This window comes from Sinocyclocheilus grahami, unplaced genomic scaffold (genome assembly GCF_001515645.1).
Source record: "Sinocyclocheilus grahami isolate Dianchi unplaced genomic scaffold, SAMN03320097.WGS_v1.1 scaffold94.1, whole genome shotgun sequence".
Taxonomy (NCBI): Eukaryota; Metazoa; Chordata; class Actinopteri; order Cypriniformes; family Cyprinidae; genus Sinocyclocheilus; species Sinocyclocheilus grahami.
This window is the reverse complement of record NW_015505273.1, coordinates 108,139-120,701: the sequence shown is the minus strand read 5'-3', so window position 1 is coordinate 120,701 and position 12,563 is coordinate 108,139. Positions and strand designations below refer to the sequence as shown.

Here is a 12,563-nt window from a genome sequence, read left to right as displayed (position 1 = left end):
TAAAATAGCAATTCAGGTTTGTTTCATCACAGATTTGTCAAGCCCCTACATCTTTTTGTAGCAAAATATTAAGTTAAAATATTTTTCAAGAAATCTAATCTTACAGGTTTTATGTTTATGAATATAATTGCTTTTCATTTTAATTTTGAACATTATATCTATAATTTTATGACCCAAAACACCCAACAAAACATTGGTTGAATGTGTTTATTCTAATTTTAAAATCTAATTTTTTCTGTGTTTTTAAATGCCACTTGATTTGATATTTTGTATCTAATGCAATGTCATTTACACCTTTTTTAAGTGTGGCTTTTTAAGTAGTTTCCAAATGCTTATTTTTGTGGTGATTTTCAAAGGGCGGAAGAAAAAGATATACTGTAGTATCTTACAGTTGTGTCCCTCTTTCAACAGTCTGCCTGTATTTGTATTTTCTTTTGTTCACCTGATAGTGGAGGTTATTTCTGTGGTTGAGCAAGACTTCTGTTTTTGGCTGGGGTGTCTTTGAAGGTTATCTGCTGAGATAAAGTCGCAGGAAGACACGCTTCAGTGACGCTCTTCCAGTGATGACCTTTCCCGGCTGCACTCATGAAGGACCTTTGAATCTACTTTATGGTGGATCACTCACAGCCCTTGAAGTAATGAATGTTACTTCTCTGAAACAAAGGTCTCACGGGGCAAAAACTGCTTGCCTCAGTGATGCTTATGGTAAGTGGTAGACATGAGCAACTTACTAGTTAACATGAGTTACAATCTAGCAGCAGAATTATAAACTGTCATGAGGAATTTTTAGTTTAGTTTAGCTTAAAATAAATAGTATATATATATAAACAATCAAAAATATTAAACAGCACAGCTGTTTTCAAATGTTTCAAATCAGTGTATTTGGATGATTTCTGAAAACGGGAGTAATAATGCTGAAAATGCAGCTGTGACATCACAGAAATAAATGACATTTTAAAATATATTAAAACAGAAAACAGCTATTTTAAATTGTAAAAATATTTTTGCTGTATTTTGATCAAATAAATGGAACCTTGGTGATCATAGGAGACTTCTTTGGTTACACTTTATTTCGATAGTCCACTTTAGACATTCTATTAACTAGAAGTAACTTTGTAACTACATGTCAACTACATGTCAACTAATTCTCATTAATTTGCAACTACATGTCTACTAACTCTCAGAGTAGACTTAGGGTAGGTTTAGGATTAGAAGAAAAAGTTGACAAAGAAAGTGTTAGAAGATATTAAGCAGACAGACTGCTAATACTCTACTAACTGCTAGTTGACATGTAGTTGCAAAGTTACTTACTGTTAATAGAATGTCTAAAGTGGACTATCGAAATAAAGTGTTACCCTTCTTTCAAAAACAAAACAAAAATATCTTATCAACCCCAAACTTTAGAACAGTATTATATGTAAATAATCTTGAACTTGGTTGTCAGAGGAAGCATAATGGGCAGGTGCGTCTCCTCTCAGACCTGTATTATGAGGTCTGCTGAAACAAGTAGCGCTTAGTAATAGCTCTTGCTAAAGGTGCTTTACTGCCTTTGACATTACAACCTCACCGTTGAGATTTCAACATCAACATGACAATTGTAATCACTAGCTTTACCTTTTTTATATCACCAGCAGATTGAATACACACTACTGGTCAAAAGTTTGGGATCAGTAAGACTTGTAATGTTTTTTAAAGAAGTCTCTTCTGCTCACCAAGGCTGCATTTATTTGATCAAAAATACAGAAAAAAACAGTAATCTTGCAAAATGTTATTACAATATAAAATAATAGCTTCTATTTTAATATCCTTTAAAATATAATTTATTTCTTTGATGCAAAGCTGAATTTCCATCAGCCATTACTCCAGTCTAAAGTGTCACATGATCCTTCAGAAATCATTCTAATATGCTGATTTATTATTAGAATTATCAATGTTGGCAACAGTTGTGCTGCCAAATATTTATTTTTTTGGAAAACTATACTTTTTTCAGGATTCTTTGATGAATAAAAAGTTCAAAAGAACAGCATTTATTCAAAATATAAATCTTTTCTAACAATACAAATCTTTGCTATCACTTCTTAACAATTTAACACATCCTTGCTGAATAAAAGTTTTAATTTCTTTCAAAAAAAAAAAAGAATACAAATTTACTGACCCCAAACTTTTGAACTGTAGTGAATATTGTTAGAAAAGATTTCTATTTTAAATACATTTTTTACTTTTAATTTTTTTATTTACAAAGAATCCTGAAAAAAGTATCACAGGTTCCAAAAAAATATTAAGCAGCACAACAGTTTCCAGCACTGATAATAAATCAGCATATTAGAATGATTTCTGAAGGATCATGTGACACTGAAGACTGGAGTAATGATGCTGAAAATCCAGCTTCGCGTCACAGGAATAAATGCGTGTTTAAAAAAAAACCTTATTTTACATCATAATAATATTTCTCAATATTAAATTTTTTCCTGTATTTTTGATCAAATAAATGCAGCCTTGATGAGCAGAAGAAACTCCTGTAAAAAAACATAAAAAAATCGTTCTGATCCCAAACTTTTGACCGGTAGTGTAAATGTGTTATATAGGCCTAACCAATATTTGTTTAAAAAAATATGTTTATAATGTAAATATATATAGAAGGTGAACCAAGTAAGATGAACAATTCTTTTTTTAATAACTAATTTATTTATTTTCTTATTTTTATTTCAAATTGTTCCACTGTCTTCACCATTAGGCTAATTAAAATGACTTTATATAACTTTTTTTTTACCTTAAAATATCTGTTTCAAAATCACTCTGATTCAGATTGACTTCTAATATGACAAATGGCTTTGATTCTTTTCTCAAGTTTGGTGAGCGCGTACAAAATTCTGTGAAAAGGGTGATTAAAAGAATACACTACACGTCTTTTAAAATCTGAACACTGGGCATGATACACTTACCGACTTTGTAATAGTCACAGAGGAAAAACGTAGCATCACATACTAAACGACTGAGAATCAGTAACAACATGGCAGATGTAGTCTGTCTGAATTTCATTCATATAATCCATTTTCATGCTATATAACGTCACGAAGTACATTCAAATTCAAACTGCCTATTCAGACAGCATGCAATTTCGGATGCACCGGTGTTTACAGATATCCACTGTAATTACAACAGTTATATATTTAAGATGGTGAATTCTACTCACTTAACTGTACAGTCCACCACAATGTAGCTACAGTAACGATGTTCTGGGTGGTTGTTAGGGTGTTGCTATGTGGTTGCTAAGATGTTCTGGGTGGTTGCTAGGGTTTAAAACAAACCAAACCCTAAAAATGAGCTGTAATAGTAATGCTTGATGATCAAATTGTATGTTTAAGCCAATATAGTTGACTGCAGACTTCTGTAGAATGTAATGAAAACTATCTGGTGATGTATCAGTTTTCCTGTTGACACAGTTGGAAGCTTTATAATGTGAAATAGGCATGAGTATCTGGACAAACCGGCTTTGTCGGTTCTCAGGAGGTGATGCGGTTATTGCTGCTCTTATTAAACATATAATGCATGCATTTCTTGATGAAGTGATAAAAGTGTAGTAAATGATGGTTGTTAACCTTTGTTTACCCAGATGCAGCTATAAATAAATTAATACTGATTAGCGCTACCACGAAGTAGCCATGCCAAAAATGATATCACTGTTTAACCAGTGGGATTTGCTGTCATATGATGGTATGCTGTTGACTTTCTGAGTAACTTACCTTGTTGGCAGTTGAGTTTTACAGATTTGTTCCATAGAAAGACCACAAACCGAACAGGATCTGGTTCCTGGGCCCGCAGGCCAAACTAAGAAGGGTTTTTGCAATTGCAATCAGTGGATTTCAACCATTTACAATTACGTGATGAAAAACAATATTATAAACAATATGGGGTTGGCAAGATTTAAATTTTCTGAAAGAAGTCTCTTATGCTCACCAATGCAGTAAAAACAGAAATATTGTAAAATATTATTACAATTTAAAATAACAGTTAGCTATTTAAATACATTATGAAATGTAATTTATTCCTGTTATGCAAAGCTGAATTTTCAGCATCATTACTCCAGTCTTCAGTGTCGCATAATCCTTCAGAAATCAGTCTAATATGCTGATTTGCTGCTCAACACACATTTCTTCTTATTATCAATGTTGAAAATGGTTGTGCTGCTTAATATTTTTGAGCCTGTTATACATTATTTTCAGAATTCTTTAAAGAATATAACGTTCAAAAGAACAGCATTTATTTGAAATCGAAATATTTTGTAATATTTTAAATGTCTGTCACTTTGGGTCAGTTTAATGCTTCCCTGCTGAATAAATGTGTGTGAGAGAGAGAGAAACAACAAACCTAAACTTAAATACTGAACAAATTCTCAAAATTCTCATTCTTGAACTTTTCACTCAAATTGTTATTTTAATAATATATATTTTGATTTTGTATTACATTTGAAAAGCTCACTAGTGGTCTCCAATTGTTTAACTCACAAAAGGGCAATATTTGCCTGCCTGAACACTTCTCTTGTTTTATTTATGAACAAACATTCAAATTTTGCCCTTCATCATCAAAGCATGGACAGATAGTCCAGTGTACTGTCACCAGTACAGTAAAACCATTATTCAGAGCTCCACGTGACTCGTGACAAGCATAAGATTGTGCCATGCAGTGTGTCCACAATGTGCTGTATGAGATGTCTGGATGATAGCAGTCAAATATAATTTCTTCATACAACAGGTCAACTGCAGAATAATCAGGAGATGTTTTATGTGTCATATGCATTTAGTCCACAGCTGTCTACATCAGGAATCTGTGACGCATTTTAGTCCATAAAGCTGTGCAAAAGCTGTACGTTTGTGTGGATGTTTTCTGCAACTTTAGCAGCTTCAGCTGAGAGTTTTAAAATATCCATTCAGTGCTTTGAACAAAGAAAATGCTGTTTGGTTGTTGGCTTGCATCTGTTTCCCTTTTACTGTATGTCATGGAAAAGTTATGAATCACACAGCCAGCCGAGCCTCAGGGGGGCTGCTATACCTTAGAAAGACAGGAAGACCCGAAAATATCTCACTGCTGGACAATAGAGACGAAAAACAACAATGGTGTCATTTAGAAGAGAGTTGAGAAGTATAATACAACACAGTTCTGTTTCTGTATGATGTTTGTTGAGTGTTTGCTCTCAAATTGGCACAGCTAGGATCCTGCAAAAACCTGCCCTTCGAGTATGTCTGCTTACTGTGTCGTTTTTTGCTCCGTGATCATCTCCACACATCGCTCATGTAAATGAATCATACAAGTGACATCCTCTGTATTTACCATACAAATAAGGCAGACATGCTTCACAAAAGCAGAACTGCCATATCAGGAGATCACATGATGTCGTTTTTGTCCTAAACACCAGTTACTGTTGTCCAGATTAAAGAACTATAACCAAATGACCCAAACGTCAGTTACTCATCAAGCAGTCGAAAGTATTATTACTGAAATATTAGATTCAAATCAAAATTTTGTAAAACTTACAAATTTTACAAGATACATCATCTTGATTTTGGCCAAGTTATTGATTAACTATCTACCAAAAAAAAATCTACTGTAATTTTAATCTATCTTTGTGTCTTAATATCTTTATCCATCCCACATTGTGATGGGTGCCAAATTGAGTACACTAGAGTGTTTATCTGTTGACACAATTGTTTGAAGCATTGCTTCCTCTGCTTGGTTTTGTGTGGCAAGCCATATTAACATTTATTAACAAGTATCCTTTCTATCTTGTTTAATCCTAACACTGAGACAGGCTTCTGATATTTGTATATTTATCTTCATATGCTTGTTTTTTCATTTAATTCTATTATGTTTCGTGCTGTTTTCATTTTGTTTCATTTGTGTATTTGACAAATAATTTTTTTTTAAATAATATTTATTTCATTTTTCATTTCATGTTTTCCTTTGTTTTAGCTTTTATTGTTATTTATGATAATACGCATAATAGTTAATATTGGCAATGTTCATTTTTTACTAATTATGCAAATAAACATTAATGATATTATTTAATTATATTCTAGTTGTGTACTGTTTTCCTTGGAATTACCTTTTATTTTATTTATAATAATAATAATTATAGTTGTTGTTGATAATAATAATGACAATGTTTTTTCATTGGTTTGTATATTTCATAAATAAACCTTATTGATCATATTTCTTTCTTTCCTTGTTTTGTGCTGTGTTCATATGTTTTATCTTTTATATTATTTAGCTATAATAATATGTATAATAATTTTTATTTTTATTAATAACAATGATGATGTTAATATTAGTGTTCATATATGATATATTTCATAAATATATAAACATTAATAATTAATATTATATATATATATATTTTTTTTTGCGTTTTCCCATCCAATGTATGTTAACACGGCTTGCCATAGGTTTCTCTCCACATGACGTCAGAGGAGGTGGAGCAGCTGGATGAACAGGGCAGGTGAGCGCGCAGGTGGAGCGCAGCGTTGAGTTCCCCAGCAGCTCACAACAATACTCGGAGAGGCCTCGGGGAATAACGCACTCTAACTACCATGACACAAAACAAGGTCAGCTTTGAAATACACCAGCTTTAATAACCGATTGCTTGCTTGACCTTTTGTAAAACTCAGATTACTTGGACAAACATCAGTCGTGGACATGATCAGTTCAGAGGTTTTGCGTCCGACCCCGAACCCTGCGCGTAAAATGCTCGGGAAGCTCGCCAACAGGCTGGAGGAGGTGAAGAACCCCTGGAGACAAGGATCAACGCTCGAGCTCAGCCACAATGAAACCGCTCGGCTCGCCACCGACGCGCTCCTGGAGCACGGAGAGAAGGAGTACAAAAAAGTCTTGCAAGACGAAAGAGAAGTGAACTTTCTGTCCCCGCTGGAAATACGCTATATCACCGAGAATGTGGCAAAGGTTGGCGGCGCGGATAGCGGCACTAATGGAGTGGACATGGAGGAAGTGGACACGGTGTCTGAGCTTACTTCAGGGACTTATTTCCCCATGATGTCCGACGAGGAGCCACCAATGTTGGCGCTGGGCTGGCCAGAGGTTTCCAACCGATTGGGACCCACAGAGGCGCATATACACTTCCAGAGAGACAAGTCGAAAAACCTCAAAGATTTCATTCGATCTCTTATTAGTAAAGCCAAGAAGGTAAGAACAACAGAAACCCACTCATATGTGCAAAATATTTGACAAACGCTGTTTCCTTGTAGTTTACAAATATGCTCTCCTTGAACTTTGCATTTCTGTGGCAGCTTTGTACCATTTGGACAGCTTCAGTGCTTTTGTTCAACTATAACTTGTGCTTAACAAATAATCAGACCCCCAAAAAGTAATTTTGTCACACACAAACCTGTGTAAATGTTTTTGAAATACAAATATCAAAACAATAAGCAGACTTTTCACAAAATAAAGCTTGTTTAAAACAATGCTGTTCAAATGCGCTCCATAAATCCACTAAAAATAAGCAGTTAAGAAGTTGCCAAAAATGCCTTGTAAAAGTGACGTTTATTCTTAGAAAAACTCACTTAGTTTGGTTTTTTTGTTGTTGTTTTTTTTAACGTTCAGACATTTTATAAGTGTGACTTAAATGTCCAAATGTTTCACAGTCACTAATTTAGGTGAGATAACTATTGAAGAATTTGAAATTGCATAACAATTGTTACATTAGACATTATGAGCAACTAAATTGCTTGGTTATTATCACTAAATAGTCACCTGGAAGCAATAAAGTAATTAGTGATGTATGTTTAAAGATTGTGGTTTATTTGAGTGCATGCCCTAACTATTTTTCTTTATGCCACAGGTTATCGCTATAGTCATGGATATTTTTACAGACGTCGACTTGTTCTGTGACCTAATGGAGGCCTCCAACAAGCGCCGGGTTCCAGTTTATATTCTACTGGATGAGAAGAATCTCAGCTATTTTTTGAACATGTGCTCAGAACAGGACATCCAGAATTCACACTTAAGTGTAAGTCAGACGCTGACGCTCTCTTAGAAGTGGTGTGGTCCAGCTCATGAGTTCTTATCCTTGCACATAATACGTTTTAAGAAAGTGTTCAGTAAGAAGGGTGTTCTCAGTTTTAGATATGAATACATCTGTCAGTCAACAGCAAAACATAAGTCTTATGTAAGTTTCCTTAAATAAGTCTATTAGGTCATTCAGATCATAAGGAAATGTCAAGTTGATTGAGCGTACATTTCAAAAGCGTTTTTGTCAAAACAAAACAACTTTTTATTCGGTTACTCTTATTAATATTGGTGTACCAGAACTCAGATTCTAATTGTATTCAAAATTTGTATTCAAATTTTTTTTTTAAACCAAGTGATTATTGAACATTTATTTGTTTCAGAATATGCGGGTAAGAAGTGTGTGTGGAGACACATATTGCACCAAAAGTGGAAAGAAATTCACAGGTCAGGTTCAAGAGAAATTCATGATCATTGACGGCGAGGAAGTCATAGCTGGATCATATAGGTATGTTAATCATGTTGTTGATGCATTGTGTAATTAAGTGAAAAAATTCCTGTTATGTAATCATAATTTTTTACCAAAACAGCATAATTACTGGAGTTATGTTTACAACTGTAATTTAATTAGATCCTTTAAATGATGGTGCTTCAAGAATCATTTTGTTTAAATGATGACCAAGTTATGCCACAGTGTTAAAATTATTAAAAAATAAATAAATAAATAAAATTATTTATATGCTATTATAGTTTTTGTAATATTTTCATTAATTTTTCAAAATAATTAATTTATTTTTATTTTTCATAAGATTTTTCAAAGCCAACTACACTAAAAGCAGCTCACAATGTTCACAGGCGGAATTCAGTTATACCCATCCATCCAGGCTTATCTCATGTCAGTCATATCACTCTGTATTATGTAAATCATTTTAGCGCATGACGGTGTTGTGGCAGGAAGATGACAGGACATGCACACCTCATGCGCTCCAGCAGACATCGGTAGACTTGAGCAGCTTAGCAATGAAAACATGATGATTCTGCGTTTCTCAGAAGACATGCTGTAACTGCTAAATAGTATGTTTGTGTAACATGTCACAGCAAGATTTTTCAAAGCCAACTACACTAAAAGCAGCTCACAATGTTCACAGGTGGAATTCAGTTATACCCATCCATCCAGGCTTATCTCATGTCAGTCATATCACTCTGTATTATGTAAATCATTTTAGAGCATGACGGTGTTGTGGCAGGAAGATGACAGGACATGCACACCTCATGCGCTCCAGCAGACATCGGTAGACTTGAGCAGCTTAGCAATGAAAACATGATGATTCTGCGTTTCTCAGGCACAGTTTTGCCCGAGCATTAGCATTAGCCTCAGTGCCATCGTGGCTGTCAGCTTTCAAGCCTCAGTGGCTAATTTGGTCGGGGGGGTTTAGTTAAACTGATGAATTATACAGACAGCATGTTGATTTTTAACAGTTATGCCTGTTTAGACCCAACAAGCGATCTCAGTCTTGCATGTCTGAAGGCTTGGCTAATCTGCTCCTCAGTTATGATGATTAGGAATTAGTTTGTGAAGGAGTTGTCTTGTTTTTTCAGGGTTAGTGCGACTGATAGCAGCCTGTGGATAAATTAATGCGTGTTGGCACACAGGTGTGTGGATAGTGGGTGAGGCCACACTCATGTGTTGAAGGCTTTGCCCATATATAAGAGACAACAGGGAGTTCTGTTTGACTAGAAGTCCATGCGGTTCAAAGGGAAATTGATTGCAAACATAATACTAACAATTTAGACTTTTTAGATCTTTGTCACCAGAAAGGAAATAATTAACTGAGATTGATGCATAGTTTTTTGTTTTGTTTTTAAATTGAACCATTTGATGAGCTTTTAGATCAAATTAAAAAAATCTGGGGAAAAAGTTTGCATATGTGTTTTTTGTTGCGTATCATATTTGATACATCAGGCTTTTAGAAGGATATGGAGCACATACTCGAAGAGGAAAAAACACAGGCCCAAACTCGGCAAAAATATGCAATTTCATGCAGTTGCTGATATTTATATGACAAAAAAAGTAAGATAAAATTCTGATAGCTTGTAATGCAAATCAATGAGACCTTTATAACAGTATAGCAGATATTCATAAAATGCATATAAATATCAGTTGTCACTCTATATCTCTCAATAATATGTCTTAATAAAGTGATATTTCATGTTCTGTAGTTTCAAAACATTTCATGCAATGCAATACAATGATTGAGAGAGATGAACAAATAAACTTTCTTCAACGGGCCTGATGCATCATAATCGATACTCACGATTTAGCATGATTTTTCAAAAAATGATGTATGGATTATCAAGTAAACCAAACAGTATAAAATGTATTTATATTTTTTCTTGATTAAAATCATTAGATTTCACAGGAAAAAGACCACAACCTAAAGGTAGAATTTTTTTTAATTATACTAAAGGGTCTTAAAAAGTATGAACTATCAATCGGACGAGAGAAGGCATGTAGTAGATTGTGTACGACAGGTTTATCAGCAAAGTTTTGATCATCTTGTTCATTTACAGGCCTTAGAAGTTCATCTATCAAATATGTTACAGTAGACTTTATAGGGTTAACCTACAAACCGGAAAAGACTGTGATGATCTCATGTAAAGCTTTATGCAAGACATTTGATTAATGCCATAAACAGATGGTTAGCTTGAACATAGTTAAACACTTGTTAGCATAAGTCACCTGAACTATCCATAAAACTGGTTGGACAGAATCTTTGAACCTCATTTATGAAACACGAGAAGAACAAATTTCTGTGCAACAGTGCAACAATTTATGCAAGAATGGTTTTATAAACAATTTGACAAACTCATTCTGCTCATGTTTCATGAATGAATCACTTTTTATTGATGATTGATAAAAATGCTGGGTTAAAAAGGGACAAACCCAGCTATTGGGTTGTTTTGACCCAGTGGTTTGGTTCAAAACAACCCAATAGCTGGGGTTGTCCCTTTTTAACCCAGCATTTTTTAGAGTGCAGTATTTTTCAATAAATATTTGAGGTTATGCTTTTAAAAAAATGATCTCTCTCTTCTTTCCTCTAGTTTTACATGGCTTTCAGGCATGGTTCACAGCAACATGCTAATGCACTTCTCCGGCCGCGTTACGGACTGCTTTGATCGTGAATTCCGCTGCATGTATGCAGATTCCCAAATAATAGACCGTTTCCACAATCCAGATGAAGACGGGCTGCCTGGTTACTCTTACCACATGCCAGTACCAAACTTGGGCTTGGATCTTCTTGCAGACTACGGCAGCAGGGAGCAAGTGTATTCGGAGCACTCCAGTAGCCAATCCAGTGGCAGCGTTTCCAGCATCAAAGCAGCTCCTCCAGGCATGAGATCTATTAAAGTCACACCTGACAGGAAGAACCCGGAAAACTCTCAAAAGCCTCCTGACAGGAAGGGAGTCACAAGTCCAGTGCTTCAAAAGCCTTCAGGACCCCACATTGTAAGAGGTTCTCCGAATGGGACCCTGCAAAGTCAGGCGGTTGAGCGCACTTCCTTAGGTCAAATCGCTGGTGTGGAATGGTCCAAAATAGGAACGACAGATTACCTACGCTCAAACATTCCCGGACAGACATCCAAAGTCCAGGCTTTAGGTCTCTACAGTTCTCCAAAACCTCCATCACCAACTCAACAAACTCCAACCGACAAGGTCACCTCCAAATATCGACTTCCCACACCTTTCATCAGTAAGTTCACTGATTTGTTCAGCTCAAAGGACAAGGATTCCCACTTATTCCAGAAGATGCCTACTCATTCCTCTCCGTTTGGTGGGCCAGATCTTTCTCAGAGCGAACCAGAGAGTAAGCAAGGTCCTGCTCCGCCAGGACCCATGCTATCGGACTGGATGCGCCCGGAGAAGCGGATACATCGGCGGGATGAGAAACGCATGACGCTGGGTCACAGCAAATTGGACCTTGTCAACCAGTACAACAAGTTAAATCAATCCAAACAGGTATACAGTCGCTTTGAGCTAAAGAACAACATACCTCAGTGATGCTGGGCCGTACTGAGCATTCTCTCTGGTCAACTCTTGTACATTGCTGTTATTGTGACTGTGCAAAGAGACGATAGTCTTCTTGGAGAGAGATTGTTGCTCTTTTTATACACCAGAGAAAAAATCAACCAGGATTTTGTTTTTTTGTGCATTTATATTTTTTATGAAAACTAAATGCTTAGTACTAATGTTGCCTTCAGGAAGTTTAGGAAATCATAATTACGACATGATGTGTTCAAGATATAGTGAATGTTTTTTCAAACTTCATGCAACAGCATGAAGAGTAAATTAATTACTTGTTTACATTTAAAACATGTATTAAATATATATATATATAACAAATTTCATAATAAACCTACCTGTATAAAATATTTTTCTATATAATTTGTGTTAATGTTAATTATCAGTATTTTCTTTTTGCTATTTTTCAAATTTAATGGATTTTTTAACTTACATTTTTTATATTATTACTTGTTTTGGACAGGTC

At 35.0% G+C, this 12,563-nt stretch overlaps 1 protein-coding gene across 2 annotated transcripts; it reads left to right on the top strand.

Moving 5' to 3' along the window:
• Positions 1-548: 548 nt before the first annotated feature.
• LOC107587640 (protein FAM83C-like) lies at positions 549-12,335 on the top strand. Of its 2 annotated transcripts, XM_016275489.1 has the most exons (5): positions 549-560; positions 6,524-7,194; positions 7,850-8,017; positions 8,400-8,524; positions 11,119-12,335. In XM_016275489.1, the coding sequence occupies exons 2-5, from the start codon at positions 6,691-6,693 to the stop codon at positions 12,074-12,076; spliced, it is 1,755 nt and encodes a 584-aa protein (XP_016130975.1). In that variant the 5' UTR covers positions 549-560; positions 6,524-6,690; the 3' UTR covers positions 12,077-12,335. The 2 variants fall into 2 exon arrangements, with proteins under 2 accessions (XP_016130975.1, XP_016130974.1); XM_016275488.1 differs by lacking the exon at positions 549-560 and having other exon boundaries at positions 6,490-7,194.
• The last annotated feature ends 228 nt before the right edge of the window (positions 12,336-12,563 follow it).

What these genes read in the sequence shown, in the direction of transcription:
- LOC107587640 (XM_016275489.1), top strand. Translation starts at nt 6,691, where the DNA reads ATGATCAGTTCAGAGGTTTTGCGTCCGACCCCGAACCCTGCGCGTAAA. An exon ending in TTATTAGTAAAGCCAAGAAG is followed by an intron (nt 7,195 to 7,849) that starts GTAAGAACAACA and finishes TTTATGCCACAG; the next exon opens with GTTATCGCTATAGTCATGGA. An exon ending in TCCAGAATTCACACTTAAGT is followed by an intron (nt 8,018 to 8,399) that starts GTAAGTCAGACG and finishes TATTTGTTTCAG; the next exon opens with AATATGCGGGTAAGAAGTGT.